General features: G+C 54.4%; 1 protein-coding gene across 1 annotated transcript in view; it reads right to left on the bottom strand.

The window, feature by feature from the left end:
- Positions 1–471: 471 nt before the first annotated feature.
- ABLIM2 (actin binding LIM protein family member 2) overlaps positions 472–23,606 on the bottom strand; it is a 140,855-nt gene continuing 117,720 nt past the window's right edge. Inside the window, exons 17-20 of the mRNA XM_012557600.1 lie at positions 19,047–19,101; positions 17,820–17,827; positions 17,540–17,620; positions 472–585 (exon numbers count right to left, since the gene is read on the bottom strand). Coding sequence (XP_012413054.1) covers positions 472–585; positions 17,540–17,620; positions 17,820–17,827; positions 19,047–19,101 — 258 coding nt within the window. The remainder of the gene's footprint in view (positions 586–17,539; positions 17,621–17,819; positions 17,828–19,046; positions 19,102–23,606) is intronic.

Raw genomic sequence — 23,606 nt, forward strand, 5'->3', positions numbered from 1 at the left:
CATCCCTCTCCCGGACGCCCACCGCTCCTGGGTCTGCTGTAGGCATGAGGCAAGTGCTGAGTGTGTGCAGGGGGCAAGTGGACACCCAGAAGCTGTCTGCCCACCCACGCGTGACTGGGTCCTGAAGCTCAAGTCCCGGTCACCCTAGCCCAGAGGCTGGGCACTGCCAGGACCAGAGAGGTGCCTGTCCACCTCCTGGGACAGCTGTGGAGGCAGCTCCGTTGGTGCCAAGTAACAGTGGGAAGAGCAATGTTGAGCAAGGCGGCTGGGTCCTGAGCTACAGGCAGGAGTGTCACGGCAGACACAGGGCTACCCTGAGGCCCCCAGCCCAGCCCCCCAGACGCCCACCGCCCGCCCTCGTCAACACAGAAGCCAGAGGAAAAGTGCAATAGGAGGGGTCTAGCGTGGCTCTGGCCAGGCGTCCCTCGTCTCTGCCAACAGCACACACGTGTGGAGGTGTGTTGACGGCTGTCAGAAGAGCAGGGCCTTCTTCTTGAGGTCATTCCTCTTCCAGAGGGCCAGGCGGTCAAACTCTTCCATGCTCATCCCAAACACTTCCTGGAACTCCTCTGGTGACAAGTGTCTCTTAAACAAAGAGAAAAACCAGAGGGGACAGTTAGTGCTTGGCTGCACTGCAGCCAGGCATCCTGGGCAGGGGTGGCCTCCCTCCACCTGTAGGGCCTCGGGACAGCCAGCTTCCTTCTGCGTCCTCATGGTTCCTGGTGTGCAGGTGAGGAACCAAGCCCAGAAAAGAGACTCCATCAGACACATGGAGTAACTGGTGGCTGGGACACAGAATGACAGGTGGTTGGGGACATGGAGTGACCCATGATTGGGGGCACAGAGTGACGGGTGGTTGGGGACATGGAGTGACCCATGATTGGGGGCACAGAGTGACGGGTGGTTGGGGACATGGAGTGACCCATGATTGGGGACACAGAGTGACGGGTGGTTGGGGACACGGGGTGACCCATGGCTGGGAGCACAGAGTGACGGGTGGTTGGGGACACGGGGTGACCCATGGCTGGGAACACAGAGTGACGGGTGGTTGGGGACATGGAGTGACCCATGGCTGGGGGCACGGAGTGACGGGTGGTTGGGGACATGGAGTGACCCATGGCTGGGAACACAGGATGCCCCATGGTTGAGGACACGCAGTGACCGGCAGCTGGGGACATGGAGTGACCCATGATTGGGGTCACAGAGTGATGGGTGGTTGGGGACATGGAGTGTGGCTGCAGTGTGGCCACTGTGAGAAATGGAGTGGTAGCTTGTCAGTTAGCTGAACACAGAGTTACCACACAACCCAGCAAGCCCACCCCCAGGCACACACCGCGGAACATCGAAAACGGGCAACGGAAACAGGTAGTTGGATGTCCACAGCAGCACTGTTCACGGAGTGGAAGGTGGAAATAACCCAAGTGTCCACCAACAAACGATCGATAAACGAGACGCGGTCCACGCGTGCACGGAACACTGCTCAGCCATAAGGAGGGGGTATGGGGGGAGCAGCAGGAGGAGAGGAGACACCACCCAGGAAGAGAAAGGAGACAAGGAAGGGGAGGGAGGGAGGGAAGCAAGAGGAGGGAGAGGAGAACCGGCCTGGGGTCTGCCAACGAGGCTGCCTGTCCCCAGCCACTGAACATAATCGGCCCAGGAGAGGCACTGCTCGCCCCTGGGAAAGGAGGCCACACCCAGGCTGTTATAGACTTGGTGTCCCCCAAAACTCGTGTTGTAAATCCTAACCCCTGTATCTGTGGATGTGACCCCATTTGGGAACAGGGTTTTCTTTGTTGTGTTAATGAGGTCATATCAGTGTAGGTGTGTCTTAAACCCAATCCCTTCTAAGCCGCATAAAGGCCAGTGTAGACACAGAGACAAGCAAGCACAAGTGGGGGCACACAGATACCACGCGGACATCACCAAGGAACCAAGGAATGCCGGGGCCACGGAAGCTGGGACAAGGATCCTCCCCCAGAGCCCACGGAGAGAGCCTTCCCGGAGAGCCACGCCCTGAATTCCAATTTCTAGCCTCCTGATCTGTGAGAAAATAACTGTCTGTTTTTAAGGCGCCCACACCCCTGGTATTTCTGTTACAGCGACACCAGAAGACTCAGACTTGGGCCCTCCGAGAATGACCCAGGGCTGGCACTCTCCTTTCTGTGCCCCATGGGGTCTACAGACTTAGCCCCAGGGACTCACTCAGGCCTGTGTCCTAACCCTCCAGACATGCCAGCCCTAGAGGCCCCACCACCACCACACAGGAGCCCCCTTGTGCTGCTGGGAGGGCCAGGGGGGCCAGAGAAGGGAGTGAGGAGGGAAGGCTGTGTGAGGTCCCAGCCATGGCTTGTGACCCGAAGGCCTCTCACAATGACCCCAGCCACCTTTCTGAGCCCAGAACTGCTGGGCCCACCTGAAACCCCCCAAGGCAGGCTGTGTGGAGGGGCCCAGCACCTTATTCATCACAAGCCTTGCGGAGCGTCTGATAGCAGCCAGACGTGGGAGCTGGAACAGAACAGAACCCTGCCCGGCCCTGCACCACCCTCACAGTGTTGCTATGCTTGAGCCCGTTGTTGCAGCCACTGTGTCAGTCCATCTCGTGGAGGGTCTTCCTCTTTTTCACTGACCCTCTACTTTACCAAGCATGATGGCCTTTCTCCAGGGACTGGTCCCCAGTGGAGCTGACATTGAGATCAACCCCCTCGCACATGTACGGCAGTGTTCACCACAGCCCTGTTCACAACAGTTCACTTCCACACTCGGGTGTCCAGCAGCAGATGAATGGATACACAAAAGGTCGTCCATCCAGACAATGCAACACTACTCAGCCGTAAAGAGAAATAAGGTCCCGATGCACTCCACAGCATGGATGAACCTTGATCATATGGTGCTGAGCAAATTAAGTCCCAGAAGGACAAATATTATATGATCCCACTGATATGAAATAGGGAAATATATAGAAACCAAAGATTCTTAGTGGTTACCAGGTGGGGGTGGGAGGAGGGAGACAGGGAATGTATCTTGGGGGCAGTGAGTTTATGTTAATGGTGGTTGAAAAGGATAGGGAGAATGGTTGCACAACGTGAAGAATGTAATCAATATCACTGAATCGTGCATGTAGAAATTGTTGGATTGACCAATTATCATCAAAAAAAAAAGATCAACCCCTTAGCTCAAGGCCACATGACAGTCAGGGTCTCCTCCCAGGGCAGGGGTGCTCTTCTCGCTGCCCCATGTGCCAGCCACAGCAGGCAGACTTGGCTGGGCACTGACCCGGCTCCTGAAGGCTCCCGCGAGTGGGGGACCTCAGCCCAGGTGCCCACCAGGGCCAAGCAGCAGAGCTCTTCCTGAGTGGCAGGAAGGAAGCCCAGGGCATGGCCCTTGTGGAGGGCAGCGGCTGCTTTCCCAACAGCCTCATTCCTCAGTCCACCCTCCCCCAAGAGGCTGGCTGTGCAGCCTGGCAGGGGTCCCAAGTGTTTGCCAGGGGCTGTCTGCCTGTCCACATGTGCACCCTGGCAGGCCAGCATTGTCCAAACACCCCAGGCCCAGGAGCCAGACACTCCGGGATTCCAGTCCTGGCTCCATGCCCACCCAGCTGTGTCGAGCAACTGGACCTCGGTTTCTCTGTCTGTTAAATGGAGATCTTCACACTGACTCTGTGCTTTCACCCACTGTCCCTTTGCTTAGAATGCCATTCCACCATCAGCTCAGGTGATTCCTACTCATTCCTCTACCTGAGCCTGGGTCTCAACTCCTCTACGAAGCCTCTCCTGGCTTCTTGGCTCGCCTCGGGCCTCCCAGTACCGTAATCAGCAGTGTGCTGGGAAATATCTGACAACTGCCTCTCTGGGGGGAAATGCCCTGATGTGTAGTGTTTGCCAATTCCCACGGTGTTGGCAAAGAATATTGAACCTACATGGATTCCAGAAGAACAAACAAATCTGTCTCGGAAGAAGTACAGCCAGAATGTTCCTTAGAAGGAGGGCGAGACTTGTCTTACATACTTTGGACATGTTATCAGGAGGGATCAGTCCCTGGAGAAGGACATCATGCTTGGAAAAGTAGAGGGTCAGCAAAAAAGAGGAAGACCTTCAACGAGACGGATTGACACAGTGGCTGCAACAATGGGCTCAAGCATAACAACGGTTGTGAGGATGTTGCAGGACTGGGCAGTGTCTCGTTCTGTTGTACACGGGGTCACTGTGAGTCGGAACTGACTTGATGGCACCTAACACCAACATCATGGGGTAAGTACTTGCACACAGCTGACTTCAAGCCGCCAACCTGAAGGCAGAGTCAGGAAGAGATGCGGGAGCGCGTGTGATACATTGTTTCTAACATTCAGATACAAACGAGCTCACTGTGATACAATGTTTCTAATGTTTAGATAGAAAAGATGCAGAAACCTCAGGAGCCCAGAGGTCAGCACAGTGCGGTAAGTAATGAGCAAGGGACGAGTTTGAGTGTTCATTATCTTTGTTTGAAATGTTGTTGTTGTTGTTTGAAATATAATTTATTTAATTGTAAGTATATAATTTAATGTTTAGTAAGGGCTGGGTTTAACAACGAGCTCAAAAACTTCCTAAAGATTTCATAGTCAGCTCTTATGAGCCCATAGGAGCAGCCTCAGCAGATACTGAGGGTCTGCTCTGTTAGGGTCCCTCACTGGGCTGGGAGCAACCCCAGGGCAGGGCTGGAGCTCAGGACCACTGTAGGACCAGCGACCTGCATGGGACAGCTGGTAGGAGCTGGGGAAATGTGCTCCAACCTCGCAGAGCGAGCGAGGGAGGGAGCGGTCTGTAAGATTAGGAAAGAGAAGGAATGTGGAGTCCTTGGGTGGTGAAAAGGGTTAACATGTTCAGCTGCTAACCGAAAAGTTGGCCGTTTGAGTCCACCCAGAGGTGATGCAGAAGAAAGGCCTGGTGATCTCCTTCCAAAAAAATCAGTCACTAAAAACCCTATGGGGCAGAGTTCTACTCTGACACTTACGGAGTTGCCAGGAGTCGGGGTTGACTCAACAGCAGTTGTTACTGGTTTGCACCATTGCAGGCTGTCATGGACTGTGTCGAAGTCCTAACCCTTGTACCTGTGAAAGTGACCTTGTTTGGAAAACTTAAGTCTCTCTTTGGAGACATCATGAGTTAAATCACCAGAGCAGGTTGAATCCTAGACCTAATCCACGTGTCCCACCCTCCCTGCCTCCCACTGACGCCACCGTCCACCCACACTCTCCACTGCAGCCCCATCAGGGCCCCGGAGCCCCTGACCTGGTCTTTGAGGCCGCCCCGCTTAGCCCTTCCCTCTGTCCTCTCCCGGCATCAAATGCTATTCTCCGGCCACACAAAGCTGCTTGGGGGTCCCCCATCCCTCAGTCCACTGGGCTTGGCCTGGGGGGTCTGGTTCTGGTGCAGACCCAACACGGGGCCACATGGACGCAGCTTGGACCCCTGTCTTGTCAGCACCGGTCGGTGGTCACCTATGGATGGTGAGCGGCTGTGGGAGAGGCCGGTGGGGTGGGTCCAGACAAAGACGGCACTCTGCACTAGGGCCCTGGCCAGACACATTCCACACGGGCTCTGTCTGCTCGGCCAATGCAGGTGTGTATCCAGCCTCAGGCGCCTGGTGGAGGCTGCTCTGGAAACCACCGCCCCCAGACAGCTCCACCGCAGCCACATCTCGCTCCTTCCCTTCCCGCAATCCCTGCCCTCTGGAAAGTTCCTGAGCACTGGGTCAGGGAGTGGCCGCCTTGAGGGGCTCACCTGGATGCTGCCTTCAGCCTGGCGCCAGACATGAGGGTCCTGCCCACTCAACCGCCAGCCCCCTTGCTCTCCCAACGAGAGGGAAGATGTCAGTCCTGGGGGCCAGGGTGCAGGGAGCTGCTAGAAACTCATTTTCAACACTGTAACAGGGCCTGAGGCACCTCCTCCTCAGACTGCACCCCCACACAGCAGGCCCCCAAGGGTAGCTGCCGACTGCATCGAGAGGGCTGAGATCCCTAGGCGGGGGGCCCTGGAGTGCTGCCCCCTCCCTGGACAGAGAGCATGAGACCATGGGAAGGGCTTCAAACTCCACCCAGGACAGGCCTCCAGGGGAGCCCCCTGCCAGCCTGTGCTCTACCCCCAACCTGCCCCTCGCTGCCCCAGAATGGCCCTTCCAGGGTCAAGGAGAAGCAATGTGCCCCTTGGCACTAAGTTACCCACACTTACTGAGCACCTGCTGTATGCTGAACAGGGCCTTGCTCTGTGGGGAGCATCCTGGCTCCCTTGGCCGGGACTCCCAGGCCATGGTGTCAGTTACCACGTGTCTGGGGGTCCTGCTCTGCCTATGACCACATGGCGTCCACCACCCCAACCAGACCCACCCCACAGAGGCACGGCTTCTGCCACCCATGGAGGTACGGCCCCCCCACCATGGAGGCACAGTCCCCCCCACAACGGAGGCACAGTCCCCCCCACCATGGAGGCACAGTTCCCCCCACCACAGAGGCACAGCACGCCCCACCATGGAGGCACGGCCCCCACCACAGACACAGCCCCCTCACCATGCAAGCACAGCCCCTACCACCATGAAGGCAGGGGCACCCCCACCACAGAGGCATGGACCCCCACCATGGAGGCACAGTCCCCCCCACCATGGAGGCATAGTCCCCCCACCACGAAGGCATAGTCCCCCCCACCACAGAGGCACAGTCCCCCCCACCGGGGAGGCACGGCCCCCCACCATGGAGGCATAGTCCCCCCACCATGTAGGCACAGTCCCCCCCACCACAGAGGCACAGCACTCCCCACCACGGAGGCATAGTCCCCACCATGGAGGCACCGGCCTTTGCCAAGTCCTGCCCCTGGACTTCCCACACGCCCCTGAGTCCACCTGCTTCTTCCCTGCCCCCGGGCCCGAGATGCCATCATTTCTTGTCTAGATGACCACATTGCTTTCGAAACAGCCCCCTGCATCCACACAGCCAGCCCAGACTCCACGGGGCCAAGAGAGGCAGCAGTTCACATCACAAATCTAATCATGCACCCCCAACCCCCCGAAAGGGTTTGCTTTTGGGCTAAACCCAACCCATTTAACACGGCCCAGGGCCCTGCAAAACCTGGTCCATCCTCACCTTCACCCTGCTCAGGTCCAGCCACCTTGGCCTCCCGTACAAAAAAGGAAACTCATTGCTGTTAAGTTGATTCCAACTCACAGTGACCTTAGGGTTCCTCAAACAGCCCAAAGTGTCTGCCCCAGGGCCTTTGCACATGCAGTTCCCAATTCTAGCAGTTCTCGTCCCTACCTGCCACCCCACACACACCATGCACACACACGTGCACATGTGCTTAGATCATCCAGTTAACTTTTGTGGCCACTGCCCTCGGGTTGGCCCCTGCCTCATGGTGACCTCATGCACAACGAAGAAATGCTGCCCGGTCCTGCACCACCCCATGATTGGTTGTGGATCACACCACTGTGATCCACAGGGTTCTCACTGGCTGATATTTGAAAGTAGATCGCCAGGCCTTTCTTCCAAGTCTGTCTTTGTCTGGATGCTCTGCTGTAACCTGTTCAGCATCACAGCAACATGAAAGCCTCCACTGACAGACGGGTGATGGCCGTGCTTGAGGTGCACTGGCTGGGAATTGAACCCAGGTTTCCTCGCATGGAAGGCGAGAGTCTACCACGGAGCCACCACTGCCTCTGTTAACTTTCACCCACATTTAAGCCCTCACAGGCCCACGCTCCTCTCCTCCAGAGCACCTCTCCTGGTGCACAATCACACACTCACGAGGGTATCAGTTGACAAGCGTCTGTCCCCCTGTCAGACTGGGTCTATGAGGGCAGGGACTGGGCAGCTTTGTTCACCAGGTATTCCCAGAGCCCCGCCCAGTGCCTGGCACTTGCTGATCGAATGAACAAAAAACTCAGCTTAGCACTTTGGCAATAAGTATCGATGACAATGGATTCAGACATACCAACGGTCATGAAGATGGCGCAGGACGGGGCAACGTTTTGTCCTGTTGTACATGGGGTCACCATGAGTTAGGGCATCTCAATGGCAACTAAATATCTGTAACACGCATCGACCACGTGGCCAAGCAACCGTCTTGCAGGGGCTGACCCTACCGAGTTGTGGTGGACGCCATTAGTTGTCCACCAAGTCCATTCTCTCCTCTTCCCGGGCACACAGCCAGACTACATTTCCCAGCCTGCCTTGCATACAAGCCCTGCCATGTGACTGATTCCAGCCAATGGCTTGTGAGAAGAAGTGACATCATTACTCCCACAGCCTAGCCCGCAGACCCTCCCACGTGGGGAACACGTGTCCTGTGGACTACCATGTAGCCTTTTAAACAGACAAGGCACATCCACACTCACAGGCTTGAAAAATACTCATGTCAAATTTAAAATAAAAATTCAGAATGTCGAACTACATACAATGTAAAACCAGTGACCAGTTGCCATGGAGTCAATGCTGACTCCTGGTGGCTCCATCTGCATCAGCATAGAACTGTGCTCCATGGGGTTTTCAAAGGCTGATTTTTCACTGGGTGGTACAAACAGTTACTGTGCTCGACTGTTGGAGGTTCAAGTCCACTCACAAGCACCTTGGAAGAAAGACCTGGCAATCTACTTCTGAAAAATCAGCCACTGAAAACCCTATAGAACACAGTTCTACTCTGACACACGTGGGGTCACCATGAGTCAGGGCTGACTCGACAGGGACTGGTTTTGGTTAGCAGCCGGCAACACACCATGGTCCAAAGATGTGGCTTCTGTTTATTCAGCTTGACTCAAGGTACAGGACGGGATGAAGTCCGATAACCCCGCAGCTTACTTCACTCATAAATATTTTCAAGAATTTAATTTAAATGCGAGTTGCTGGGTGAGACAAACAGTGATGCTGCTAACCAAAATGTTGAGGATTTGAGTCCACCCAGAGGTGCCTCAGAAGAAAGGCCTGGTGCTCTACTTCAGAGAAATCAGCCACTGAAAACCCTATGGTGCACAGTTCTACTCTGACACCCATGAGGAGGTCATGAGTCGGGATCAATTTGATGGCAACTGGTTATGTACAGTGTAGGCCCTATTTACCAGAGATGGATTCTGTCATCTCTGGGCATAGCTGCACAGAGGGATTTCTGGAAGCATGTCCCTGCAGAATCTGTGGGCAGGGGCCATCCTTGTGATTTGTACACGCTCCTTTGAATTTTTTGGGACATTTATAATAGCTATGAGTTGTTTTTATATCAAGAAATAAAGCTATTTCCCCTGAAATAGAAACATCAGGATCCCTTTCCTCCTGCTGAGCACAGCCCCTTCTGAGTCCCTTCTGGCTCCTGTCCCGGCTCCAAGTTTGCAGGCGGGGGCCCCGTGGCTGAAGAGTGGGGGCGTGCTCCCTTGTGGTGAACATTCCAATGTGCCTCTTGGCCCCCGCTGAGCTCAAGGAGGAAGAATGAGTAGAGAGACGCGCCCTGAGGCGTGTTCCTGGAGATCTGATGATGAGGCCATTACCCAGTCCTCCAGAGGGCCAACATGTACTTACACTGTTGTTGTTGCCAGCTGCCCTCGAGTTGATTCCCACTCATGGGGACTCCTTGTGTAGAACCGCCCCATAGAGTTTTCAAGGGTGTGACCTTCTGGAAGCAGATCACCAGGCCTGTCTTTTGAGGCGCCTCTGGGTAGGCTTGAACAGTCAACCATCCGGTTAGTAGTCGAGTGCTTAACTCTTTGCACCACCCCAAACCCAAAACCTACTGCTGTCGAGTCGATTCCGACTCACAGCGACCCTGTAGGACAGAGTAGAGCTGCCCTTGTAGGGTTCCAAGGCTGTAATCTTTACGGAAGCAGACTGCCACATCTTTCTCCCACGGAGCAGCTGGTGGGTTCCAACTGCCGACCTTTAGGTTAGCAGCCAAGCCCTTAACCACTGCACCACCAGAGCTCCTTTGCACCACTATTATATTATATTGTATTATATTATGAGTCCTGGTGGCTCAGTGGTTAAGAGCTCGACTACTAACTAAAAGGTCAGCAGCTCGAATCCACCAGCTGCTCCTTGGAAACCCTATGGGGCAGTTCTACTCTGTCCTATAGAGTCGCCGTGAGTCGGAATCGACTCAACAGCAATGGATTTTTTTTTTATATTATGTTATGTTATACTATGCTATATTATACTATATTATATTAACCACTCGATATTTTGCACCATTGACTCTGTCTGTAGCACAGGAGGGGAAGCCAGAAGGTACTTCCAGCCCAGCTGTCTGACCGCTGCCTTACAGGAATCAGCCTTGGGCTATTGATCTGGATTCTCCTTCCCTCTTGTGAAGTTAGAGGAGGCCAAACACTGTCCTCAGGCTGTTTTCACAGTTGATGTCAGAAGCGAGATACTTTGCAATGGCTCCAGAGAAAGAACAAAGGGGCTTAGGAAGTGAAACTTTTAATTCTTGGATGGTTACTTTGGCTGTTGCTGCCTGTGAAGGCCGAAGGGAGGGTTATGCTGCAGCTGAGTGGGCACAAGCCCCACCTGGACAGGCCTGGGGCAAAGGTGGATAAGCTGGATGGCTGACAGGAGGCCAGGTCTACTGGTTCCACCCAGCCAGAGGTCCAAGGCCGTATGCACTCAAATGGGAAGACAGTTAATGGGTGGAGAAGAGAAGATGCAACTGGGATGTTTTAAAAAGGGTTATGTGGTTAGGATTATGTGTTTAATTGAAAGTACTGTGGATATTGAATATTTCTCCTACCTAATGTTGCAAAGCAGACCTAAATGTATGCTAGAAATGAATATCGGATACTATTGATTACAGAGAGTGCGTAACTCTGCCTTCAGCCAACACTTGATTGGATATGCTAAAAGGGGAACTAGGATTTGCTGAAGGAAACAGGCTGTTTGAATGCAGTAGCCCTGTGTGTAGAGAGTGGGGGCTTAGGTGGAAAACCTGAGCCCCACCCAGATTTGCATTTGAAAAGACGTGCAGAACCACCCAGAACTGCTGAGAGAACATGAGATTTGCATCTGAAAGAAGGACCAAAGAACAAAAAGTGACTGTTCTGCTGACTGAATTTCAAGTAAGTGGTTTGCTGTTGGATGCAGCCAGGCAGGAAAAGTCGGTGCCCAGTGAAGGAGCCCTCTTCCAGGACTGGAAGTGAAATGGAGCCAGCGAGTAGACAGCTAGGTCTGCTCGCTGTGGTGACCACCTGGGTCCCCTCAATGCGTGGATGTGGGGGAGGTGCAGCAGTGAAGAGATGGGCTGAGTTTGGACATGTTCCATTGGCACACACTGACCTAGCCCACGGGGCTAGGGATGAGAAGAGACAGGAAGGGCTGGCTGGTCAGAAGTAAAGGGTGCTGTGTGGACTCCTAAGTTTATGGGTGGAGCCCATTGACCTGGCCCACAAGGGCCAGGGATGAGAGTGTGTGAAGGGGCTGTCTGAAGTGCCAGGAAGTGTGCGTGAACTCTTGAGCCTGAGGCTGCTACCCACTGTGACCTAGCTTGGATGGCTAGGGATTGTCTGACCAGAACCAACGAAATGAAGAGGAAGATGTTTGACACCGTGAGCTGGAGTAGATTGCTGCAGTTTGATGGCTTGCTCTGGACTGGACTTTGCTTATGGATGCAGATGCTCAGAGTTCCAACCAGAACAGGAGATCCTTCAGATAAAGGAACATGCTTGTCTCCTCAGAGTACTGGTGTGATAGGGACAGGCAATTTAAACATTGGCTGTCTAAAACGGGGGGAGATAAAGGCATGAAGTGGCTGGCTTACACTCGTTTGTGGGTGTGCTTACACTCAAAATGGGGGGAACAGGGAGGATCCCCCACTGAATGGATTCCTCTTTTCCTGGTGGGTCCGGGGGTGGGGGGAAGATACTGATAAGATTATATGATTCAGCTGTGGGTGTTGATTGTTAACAGGGTTAATTGATTGTAAAAACTGTAATTGTAGAAGCTGTAAGTGTGAAAGAGTGGACTAAGGGGGAGGCACCGCTGGGCTGGAGTACAGTGGCCGGACCTAATGTCCCTTAAAGGCTTTGCTATGCTGGTACCTCATGAGGCTCAGAGCAAGGGAATGATCTTCTCTCAGCTGAATTTTGTCAGAGGCCAGGAATGGTGAAGCCAAGTTGACTTTTGGAGAACCTGACCAGATCCCAGATGGACACCCAGAGCAGACCTGAATGGCTGGTACCTGAGTAACCTCACCCTGAGGACTCTTTGCCCTACTGAAGGACTGATTGTTAATGACTGTTGTGGACTGGTAGAATGATTGGGAGGGGGATTTATCCTCCAAGTATGAAAGAACCATGGCTAGAAAAGCCAGGGGGTGACCTGGGGTGTGATGGATCGCTTTCATGTGGCCTTTCTCGCCATGGTCTTGTTATCCCCACCCAAGCGACTGGGTGGGACTGTGTGATAGGGTAATTGCAGCCCACCAAAGGGACTGGTCAGTTCTGCCATCCTGCTGGGCTTCAAATGGGCCACCCCAGAGGTGTGGAAGAGAGAATCCCACCACCAGCACAAGGAAGAACAGCCAGGAGCCAGCATGTCATTTGCACCTGGGATCCCTGTGCTGAGAAGCTCCTGGAACCAGGAGACAGAAAGAGAGAGAGAGAGAAAGACATGAAACACTGAAGGCGGAGACCCGGCCGCGAAGACCTGGCAGCAGAAGACGGCGCGGTGGGCTTCCCTGGCTGTCATGGACTGAACTGTGTCCCCAAAAAATGTGTGTCAACTTGGCTAGTCCATGATTCCCAGTATTGTGTGGTTGTCCACCATTTTGTCATCTGATGTGATTTTCCCATGGGTTGTAAATCCTACCTCTATAATGTTAATGGGGTGGGATTAGCAGCAGTTACATTAATGAGGCAGGACTCAATCTACAAGATTAGGTTTTCTCTAAAGCCAATTCTTTTGAGATATAAAAGAGAGAAGTGAGCAGAGAGACATGGGGACCCCATACCACCAAAAAAGTAGAGCCAGGAGTGGAGGGCATCCTTTGGACCTGGGGTCCCTGTGCTGAGAAGCTCCTAGACCAGGGGAAGATTGATGACAAGGACCTTCCCCAGAGCCAACAGAGAGAGAAGGCCTTCCCCTGGAGCTGGTGCCCTGAATTTGGACTTCTAGCCTCCTAGACTGTGCGAGAATAAATTTCTGTTTGTTAAAGCCATCCACTTGTGGTATTTCTGTTACAGCAGCACTAGATGACTAAGACACTGGCCCATGGAGAGAGAAGTCTGAGTGCTTCTGGGCAGAGGCCGAGGGCCAGGGAGAGGTGTGCCTGCGAGCACAGCTGGGAAAAGGCTGTCCTGATGGAAGGACTGTATCCTGAGCATTCCTGAGCATGAATTGTAACTGTTACTTCCCTAATAAACCCCATAATCATGAGTATGGTCTGTGAGTTCTGTGTGGCCACTGCAGTGAATTATCAGACACAGCAGAAAAGTTGAGAGGGCCGTGGGAGGGGCAGTTGGTTTCAGAATTGGCAAAGATGGTGGAGAAAGGAGGCATGTCTGACCTCTGCCTCATAGGAATAATCCTTAGGCTGTTGATCTTGGTTCTCCTTCCCCTTGTGAAGTTAGAGGAGGTCAGATACCGCCCTCCTGCCGCTTTGCCACCAGCCCAGCCCCCCGGAGAGGCAGCAAGTCTGGGCAGGCTCCTGGCCCCACCAGTACCTCTGAGCTCACCTCTGTGCTGACAGCAACAAGCTCCCAGCACCTCTGGCCTGGGGAAGCCCCTCTCATGAACGAAGACACACAGCAAACCCAACCCTCCAGGCAGCTCCTGACGGGGAGCCGCCCACCTGCCGGAAGCACCAGTTCACAGCAGCGCATTTGGACTGGAGGGCTCCGTTCACACGGACGGTGTCCCGTGTGAACCGAGGCCTCGGCCTGCAGTGTGCCAGCGTGGGTGACCTGCTCTCAGCCTGGGAGTGGTTTCCGGCACCGTGTGCTCCCACATAGAGCCTGAGATCTAGTCTCAACATAACACGGCTCAGCCTGGGGGCTCACTTGTGCATACTTTCAACTACATTCTCGGGGCTCCTCCACAAGCCTGGTGTGCTGCCAGGGCTGCAGGACCCAGGGCAGGGCACCACAGAGCAGCTCTACCCTCCTGGGCTCCCATGCCGGCTCCCAGGGGCCCTGTGGCCCAGTTGCCCCTCCCGCCAATGCCCACACTCGTTCAGACGGGTCAGAACTTCTCAGTGGCTTTTCCTCTCTACAGGGCTTTTATAGATTGAGTCACGTCTCCCTAAAATATGTGCTGGAATCCTAACTCCTATACCTGTGGATGTGATTTCATTTGTGAATAGGGTTTTCTTTAAGTTGAAGAGGCCATATGAGTGCAGGGTGTGCTTAAACCAAACACTTTTGAGATAGAAAAGGAGCAGATTAGGTACAGAAGCAGGATGCACAGACGGGGGAAGACAGGTGCCATGTGAAGGGCTCCAAGGAACCAAGGAAAATAAGCTGAAAAGAGACCAGGCCCTTCCTCCAGAGCCGACAGAGAGAGAGACTTCCCCTAGAGCCGTGCCGAGTTCGGACTTCCAGCCTCCTGACTTGTGAGAAAGTGAATTTCTGTTCTTGTGAAACCACTGCACCCCCGGCGGTGTCTCTGTCACAGTGACACCAGAAGACTAAGGCAAAGTCAGGTCCAACATCCTGATAAGCCGCCAGCCTCCTGAGCAAAGTGTCCTCGTGTTACCCAGCTCCGTGGTCGCTCGCTCGGTGGTGCGAGGCCCCCATCCCGGGCCTCGCACACGTCGGCAAGTTAGACTGCACCGACCGACCGCTGACTGCTGACCGCACTGACCAGGTTAGTCTGCGCTGACCGACCGCTGACCGCACTGACCAGGTTAGTCTGCGCTGACCGACCACTGACCGCACTGACCAGGTTAGTCTGCGCTGCCCGACCACTGACTGCTGACCGCACTGACCAGGTTAGTCTGCGCTGCCCGACCGCTGACCGCACTGACCAGGTTACTCTGCGCTGCCCGACCGCTGACCGCACTGGCCAGGTTAGTCTGTGCTGACCCACACGGCATCCAGGGCTCACTCAGCGGTGCTCCCCCTCCTCCCCACCTCATTGACCACCTCCCGCAGGTGGACTCTTGCTGCCTGCAGGGTGCCCAGCATCTTCCCATCTCCAGGCACCTGGTTTTCTTCCAGGAGCCACCCCTTGGTCCATTCAGCCCAGGGGGTGGCAGCTACCAGCCGAGCTCCCTGGCGGGCATGTGGCCAAGCCTGGCTGGCTGGGGCATCACATTCCCTGGGTCAACTGGTTGGCTCAGGGATGGTCATATCACTCGTGCAGAGCTGGCGATGGGGCTTCTGCTGGGGCAGCTGAGCGAGAGAGCGAGACAGGTGTCTTTCCTGGAGACTGTGAGCTGGGACAGGTGAGGTCAAAGTCTGTCTATAACAGGGCCAGCACAGAGGGCACACGGGCAAGGGACACGGACAAAGAAGCTGGTCCCAGAGACACCTTGATCAAGCCACACTTGAAGGGGCTCTTTAGTCATGTGAGCTAATAAATTCCCTTTCTGTTTAAGTCATTTTGGGTCAAGTTTCTATCATTTGCAACAAAAAGGGCCAAAATAGATATGCTCCCCGATCCCCCACTGCTGCAGGAGGAGCCCTGGTGGCACAGTGATTAAGTGCTCAGCTGCTAACTGAAAGGTTGGCAGTTTGAACCAACCCAGAGGCTCTGCAGGAGAAAGACCTGGAGATCTACTCCTGTAAAGATTACAGCCTAGAAAACCCCATGGGGCAGTTCTACTCTGTCACATGGGGTCGCTGTGAGACAGAATCAACTTGACGTCACCTAACAACAACAATTCTGCAGTCATGACAGTCCCTGACCCTCTTCTCCTTGCCGCCACCACCCCTGTGCTGCGTGACTGCAGTCATGACAGTCCCTGACCCTCTTCTCCTTGCCGCCACCACCCCTGTGCTGCGTGACTATTTGACGTGGTCTCGTCTGCACAGCAACACTCCTAAGGGGTGCAGTGGACCGAATAGTGTACCCCCAAATTCATGTCTACACAGAACCTGTGAGTGTGACCTTCTGTGGAAACATGACCTTTGCAGAAGTCATTAGTTAAGATGAGGTCAGATGGGAATAGGGTGGGCCTAATCAATCTTAACGGCGTCTTTGTAAGAAGAGACCCAGAGTCGCACAAACACACAGGAGAACACCATGTGATGATGGAGGCAGAGATGGGAGCGATGCAGCTACTAGCCAAGGAACGCCAAGGATTGCTGGGAGCCCCCAGAAGCTGGGAGAGATAAGAGACAAGGAAGGATCTTCCCCTTCAGCCTCTGGCGATAGCAGGGCCCTGCCGACACTCTGTATTTGGGCTTCTGGCCTCCAGAACTGTGCGAGAGTTCACTTCTATTGCTCTAAGCCACCCAGCTGTGGTGCTTTGTTACAGGAGCCCCAGGACAGTAACGAAGGGCGATCAGTGTCCTCACTTTGGGGACTTGAGTCAAGCCTCAGGACGGGGCCTGTTGGGTGTGACCAGTGAGAGCCCCCTGCGTGTCCAGGGACACACCCTGCAGAGCCCCTCTAAGCCTGTACTCAGTGCTCCTTGGCCTGGAATGCCCTTCCACATGCTCCCCACTCTGCCTAGGAGAATCTCACCCAGCGGTCCAGGGCAGTTTGAGGGCCTCCCTGTGGCCCCAGAAGGGACTGCCCTCTGCAGGAACTCCCTGCCCAGCCTCCAGCTGAGCCCTCAGGCATCGCTAAGCACTCCCGTGGGCACTCTGTGCCCCCCCCCCCCCCACTGCCTGGGTGGGCTGGTCTGGCAGCTGGCTGAACGACACTGAGCATCACATGTTCACAGCACCTACCGTGCTCCCAGCCCTGGGGCGTGAACAAAGCAGAGTGGCTCCTGCCCTTCAGGAGCCCCCTGCCCCCAGCGTGGGAGAAATATTCATTGAAAGGCACCAAAACATTCCTGAAGAGGCAACAAAACATTCCTGAAAGGGCTTAGGCAGTGGGGAAGGCCGGCTGCTGCCGAGTGCAGGACGGTTGTGAGGACCAGTGAAGCCTTGCTCAGAGGGCACCTTGCCTCACAGGAAGGGCTCAGCAAGCCCAGTTCTTCTGCTCAGCAAGTATCACCCAATTCCTGCTCTGCGCTGACACCTGCTGAGCCTTCTAAACCCAGGCTTGCTTCCTTCCTGCTGATCACTTTGTTATTCTAGATCAGTGTGAATGTGGGCAGAGGAAGAGAAACGTGAGAAGCCATGAATTATTCTAAGACTGTGGCCATCTTCCCAACAGCAGTTCATGAAGAAGTCTAATGAGGCTGAGCAGATCATTGCTACAAAGCCTTCCTTCCCACCCTGATCCACACACAAACATGTCCCTCTTGGCACAGTCATCTTTCAGGCATGCAACCATGGTCTTCTGCCTTCAGAACAAGGTGGGCCTCGACCCAGGCCATTCGCCATGGGAGCTGGCACCATGCCCCCTGTGGTCACTGGAGGAGGCCTCTGCCAAGGATGACTCAGCCGAAATGAGTCCCCTCCCAAGCCACTCCACAGCCTTTCTCACCTCCAGGCGCGTCCGGTCCACATCTTTGGGTAGCTTCACCCGAATTCGGTTTGTGACGATGAGGGTGTCATAAGGGTAGATCTGTTGGGGGGAGAGACCAGAGTCACCCCCAGAAGCACGCGCACGCTGGGCCCCGAGGTGAGCAGCAGGCCCACGGGAGCACATACTTGTGGCTGCATGGGACATACATATTACACGGAAAAGCACAACAAAGAGGAACCTGTGACCTGGGCTGGTGGGCGTGGCGTGCAGAGGTCAGGTGGGCCCGGCCGCCCCTTACCTTGTATTCTGAAAGAGAAAGAGGGGAGACCACATGCGGTCATTTAGAGAGCGTGGCTGGGGGTCCGCGGCAAGAGCTCCATCCATGGATGCCATCCCTGTCCTCAGGGGACCCCTGCCCAGCCTATGCAGTCAGCTGGGCCCAAGTACAGGTCAGTCCCCTGGTCCCCAAGAGGCCTGCCCCCTGGACTGAGGCCTGGGGCTCCAGGGGGGGCTCTGAGGGCTATAGGGAGAACCCCAAGAGTGAGGCATGGCCAGGTGGGCAAAGCCAGACTTGGAGTGGACAGTGGCACTGTGTCCTCGGTGGTGACACTGTCTCCCCTGGAGGTCCAGGTCAGCCTGACAATGCTGCTTGCCTCAGTTTACCCACCTGCAGAGTGGGCATTCCAATCAAACCTTCTGAGGTGTTGTGGAGACTGACATCCTCACTATCATCTGCTCCCTAAAGCTCTGTCTTTCCTTTTTAACTCTTTAGTTCCTCCTCTTGAAATGGCTGAGCTCAGCATTCTAGCTTCTTAGAGGGATTCCTTCCTGACATGGCATTTCATTCAGAGATGAAGCTGCACGAGCCCCCGTCACACACAGACCCCAAGAGAAGCGGTATCTCGAGAGCTCGCACCTTGAGACTGTCTTGGAGGCGAGGCCCAGGGAAGGGGTGCCCCACGACAAGGGGACGGACTGCTGAGGGGAGCCAGTCCTGAATTCCCCACGTGCCATGTGGGACCCTGGGTGCACCAGCTCCAAGCCCGGGGACTGGAAAGCCACTCAGTGCTCTGCCACTCACATGCAAACTAGCCGGGTGATATCCCGGGTCCCTCCTCAGGGTAACGAGAGTGCACACAGCCCCAGAGCAGGACCCTGCTCAGAGCCACGAGCGCGGCCACCTGCTAGCAGCTGCCAGGTGCCACACGGTGCCCATCCCTGCAGTCCACCTGTCTGTGCCTGGAGAGCTCGTGCCCAGCTCCACTTGGCTCCAACCCTGGGGGCTTCCTGCCTCCCTTTCACCGCCACACAATTTAACAGCGGCAGGGTCAGGTCGCCTCTGCCCCGCAGGGGGCGCTGTGCAAACACAGGTCTCTCCCCCACACAGGTGAGCTGGGAGAGCTGCTCAGGTGTTGGAGGTAAACTGATCCCTGACCAGAGGAGGCGGGGGAAGATGCCCCCCGACGCATGGACCCTCTGCCAGCAGCCCCGAGGGAAGTGTGTGGGTGACCCTGGCTTCCTGTACCTCGTGTGCCCCAGCTGGCGTCCAGGTCTGCTCCGAGAGGGGCCAGATTGGCATTCTGGAAGAGAAAGAGAGAGACGGCAGCGGGGCAAGTGAGCAGGCGGGCAGGCCGGCCAGGTGGTGTCCCTCCCGAGCCTCCACCCTTGCTCGGCCTGGAGAGAGGAGCACCAGCTTTGCGGGAGCTTTTGACACCTGGATCTAGATGGGGACCCACGAGGCCTGCACCCGCGTTCCCACTGACCCTGCCCGCAAGATGGCGCCGGAGCTTGGGCCCCTCCACCTGAGGCTGGCACGGGTCGGAGGGCGGTTCGTCACCCCACTGCCTTAGGTGTGGCTCTGAGGCCCTTCCTAGTGACCTCTGGTCACCTGGAAATGATCTAGAGGGCACAGACTTGCTGTCCCCAGGAGTTTAGGCTGGTCTAGGCAGCACCTGTGCCCTCTGCCTGCGACATGTCCCTCTCCTGGGTCTGGGTCCCTTTTGGGGGCCATCTACACTGACACACACAGCGTGTCTGCGTGTCAGTCCCTCTACCCAGACCCCAGGACAGGGAGCCTCCACCCCCCTCTGGAAGCTGTTTTGAGGAACGCACCAACCTCTGTAAGCTGTAAGCACATGTGGTTCCCGGCATGACATGAGCACTCCACACGAGCAGCTGAGACCCCAGAGGGGACACTCGGGGGGACAAGGGCCTGAGGGCCCAGCCACCTGCCCCACGTGCCCCCGCGTCTGTCCTGACATCCATCCGCCCAACTCTGCCGGTGTAGTTACCCAACCTGATGATGTGGCCCTAAACCCCCCTCTGCCTCCTGCAAGCCTCGGGGGAGGTCCCCTGCCCCACCACCCCATGAAGTGAGCGCTGAGCCCCGCAGCCCCTGGATGCACCCTGAGGGGGTCAGTCTGCTGCCCAGGCCAGCCCCCACACCTGGCTGCACCCTGAGGGGGTCAGTCAGCCACCCAGGCCAGCCCCCACACCTAGCTGCACCAGCTGTTTGCCTCCATGAGCCCCACTCTGCTCTGCACCTGCCAAATGAGTGGCCTGAGCCCTTTGAGGAAATCATCCCATTCACCCTGCCTCCCCAGCTCCTAGTACAGACCCCAAAGCAGGGTCAGGGCTCCTGGGCACAGGGGGTTACATTTCAACAGAGTGAGAGCTGCAGTTAGAAGGGAGATCATGTTCTCAACCCAGAGGTCCTGTTACAGGGCAGGGTACTGCGCCCGACGAGAAGCAAGGGGGTGGATGGGCTGAGCAGATGTGAGAGCAGGAAGACGCCCCGGGTAGCATCGCAGGCAGCACCTTCATCTTAAAGATGGGAAACTGAGCAGCGGGCAGAAGACCTGGGCCTCACCAGCTGGGACAAGGGCGAGACAGCGAGGTGAGCTGCACAAGGGGGGGGCTGGAGACTGACTGTACGTAAAATTTGGATATTTTGTGCATCATTTTTTTTTGCATTAATTTGGATTTTTAAAAATTCTGCATTAAAATATTACTTATCTTGATGACTGATTTTTCCAGCACCCCATTCAATTCTGTGCCTAAGGCGAGTGTCTTGCTTGCCTCCCCTAGACCGGCCCTGGGACCCTGAGCCAGGGGTCTTCACACCCACCCAGGGGCTCTCCATGGTCTCTACCTCCTCCACATCACGGAATAAATCTTCCCAGGAGGAGTTTTCAAAAACGTTTCTTTCCCAATGTTTCCCCCAGTCCATTGGCAGCACTCCCAGGGCACCTGCCTTGCTCAGGGGACTTCTCTGGGCTGTAGGCCCACTCATCACTCCCCATCTGCCTATCTGAGATGCAAAAGAGAAATGCTGCCCCCTAGTGCCTGAGTGCTGCATCACAGGCAGTCAAACTCCCCGCCATGGCCGCCTCGGCCACCTTGGACACCATGGAAACCCACTTTCTAGCAGCAAAACAAGCTTCCTGGGGTCCTCCAGTCTCTCGATAAGGTGGGAGTCCCAGGAGGGGTGGTGGGTGAGGCATCTTCAGGTGGGGGTGGGGGAGTGTAGAGGAACTGGACTGGCCCAGAGCCAGGAAAATGTCTTTAAGTCCAAAGTGGAGACCCTGGATGGTGCAACTGGCTAAGCACTTGGCTGCTCACCAAAATACTGTAGGTTCAAGTCCACCCAGAGGTGCCTCAGAAGAAAGGCCTGGCGACCTACTTCCAAAAAATCAGCCACTGAAAATCCTCTGGAGCACAGTTCTACTCTGACACACATGGGGTCGCCACAAGTCAGGGTTGACTCCATCCACGGCAACTGGCTTTTAAAGTCCAAAGTGGGGGGTGGAATCTGCAAGACCTCCCAGTCCAAGGGCAGCCTGCGGTTACTGCTTCAATGTGTGGATGGGCAGGACAGCTAGAGAAGCCGGGGATACCACAAAGGCAGCTCCACCGGCATATCTCTGAGAGTTCACCTGCAGGCCACTACGGAGGGGCCAGAGATTTTAAAAGCGATGCGTTATTAACTCTCCCATCTGTTAGGATTGTGATGGGTGAGGTGCTGCACACACATGCCCACTAATCTTCCCTGTGACCCTACGAGGGCACCATTATCACCATTGTAGAGACAAGGCTCAGAGAGGCTAAGCAGCTTGCCCAAGATGACACAGCTAATACCTGAAACTGTAAAAGTTTGAACCCATGTGTTTTCTTTTCCAAAAATTATTCTGGGATTGCTAACAGTGGGGACGAGGCAGTGGCCATTCACCACTGGCTGCCGCTCTTTTCTTGCTAAAGCTCACACTGGACTATGTCGCTTTACTTTGCAGTCAGTGATGTGGAATTAAGAGGTGGGACCTTGCTTTTAATTATTCATGTGGAAACCACCCGATAGAGCTTATGGAAAGAATGCACAACTATTATGTTATTTGTCCTCCTTTTTTTAAGGCAAGGAAATAGTGACAAATATTAAGTAACCTGCCCAAAGACATATACCCAGTCAGTGGCAAAGCTGGGATTTGAACTTCGGGAGAACGGGTGTGTGATGCTAAAGCACGTGTTGTTCCGGCATTACAGTTTGCAACTATCAGGCCTTTGTTAAGATCTTCTTTGTAGTCAAGTACATGATCATTTTTGCAGATGTTTTACGGAAACTTGCTTCCAAAGTTGTAGTTTTCTTCATATGCCTATTAAGTTTGCTGTTTGAACTATTTATTATTATTGTTGTTGTTATGATTGCTATTTGTTCACTAGATCCATCTGTGATTTCGAAAGAGGCATCTTCCAATCACCTACCATACTTGTATTCTATCAAGGTCTCTGACACGTCCATGTTACTTGGTGCATTTAAGTCCATGAGTGCTGTAATTGCTTTATAAATTGTCTTTATCATTAACTAGTTGCCCCTCTTTATACTGTCAATTCTTTTTAACCTTACATTTCACCTTATCTGATATTAATATTGCAACTCCTGCTTTCTTTCTATTTGTGATTTTAGTATCTATTTCCCATCCTTTTATTTCTAACCCTTTAAAACAACAATTTTAAGTGTGTATCTTGTGATAATACCTTTTAAAAATCCAGCCTGACAGTCTGTCTCTAATAGGAGAATTTAGTCCGTTCATGTTTAGCATCGGGCTTTTTCAAAATGGGGCTTCTTCCAGGGGGCTACCATGAGGATGAGTTCCCTAGATGGCACAAATGATTTGTGCTTGACTACTAACCTAAAGGTTGGCAGTTCAAACCCGGCCAGTGGCTCCATGAAACAAAGGCCTGGCAATCTGCTTTTGTAAAGATTACAGCCAAGAAAACCTCTGTAACACATGGGGTCCCTATGATTCGGAGTCGACCTGATGGTGACACGTCACCATGAGGATCTGCTGGCTGGCCAGTGATCCTTCTCTCAATAGCAGACCAGGTAGTACCTGTCGGAATCATTACTGCCTCATCCATGGGGGAACCTGCAGCAGTTATTGGTTCCACAGGCAGGCTGGGAACACCTACTGAGCATCAGGCACTGGGGCAGGCTTGGCTGCCAGGGCATGAGAGCACTTTAATCTGTTTGGGGGTGTATGAAGCACTGGAGCATTGGACCCCTGTAACAAATTTCTCCCAGAGCAAGAACCAGGAAACCTTTGCCTCCATGATGAATGGATTTGCTTCCTTCCATCAGAACAATGGGACATACATACACGGTCGTGTCTGCTTCTGCTCTGGCTACTAGGAAGCTCCGAGTTAAGCTTGGATACTGTTATACAATGCTCTCTTGTTGGTTTTGGATATACTCTTGTCCTATACTTTCCACCTCTCCTCGTTTGTGATTTGGTGTTGATGGGTTTTGGCTTCACGGTGTCTGTACTTTCGCCTTAGGCCACCTACAGTCTTTTCTGGAAGTAAAAACAAGCTGAGAAACAACTGAATCAACAGCTCTGGAGCACCACAAGCCACCAGCAATGGTCCACCAACAAGCACTCACTGGAAACTTCCAAGGTGAAGGGCAAGGGTCCAGGCACCGGGTGTAGCTGCCCTGAAAAAGGCTGGACATTGGAAAGATCAGGTATCTGGCCTTGCCACTGAGGAATGAGCATACAATTACATAAGAGTCTTAGAAAGAGTGGAAAAAAAA

The sequence above is a fragment of the Trichechus manatus genome, unplaced genomic scaffold, assembly GCF_000243295.1.
Source record: "Trichechus manatus latirostris isolate Lorelei unplaced genomic scaffold, TriManLat1.0 scaffold00111, whole genome shotgun sequence".
NCBI lineage: Eukaryota > Metazoa > Chordata > Mammalia > Sirenia > Trichechidae > Trichechus > Trichechus manatus.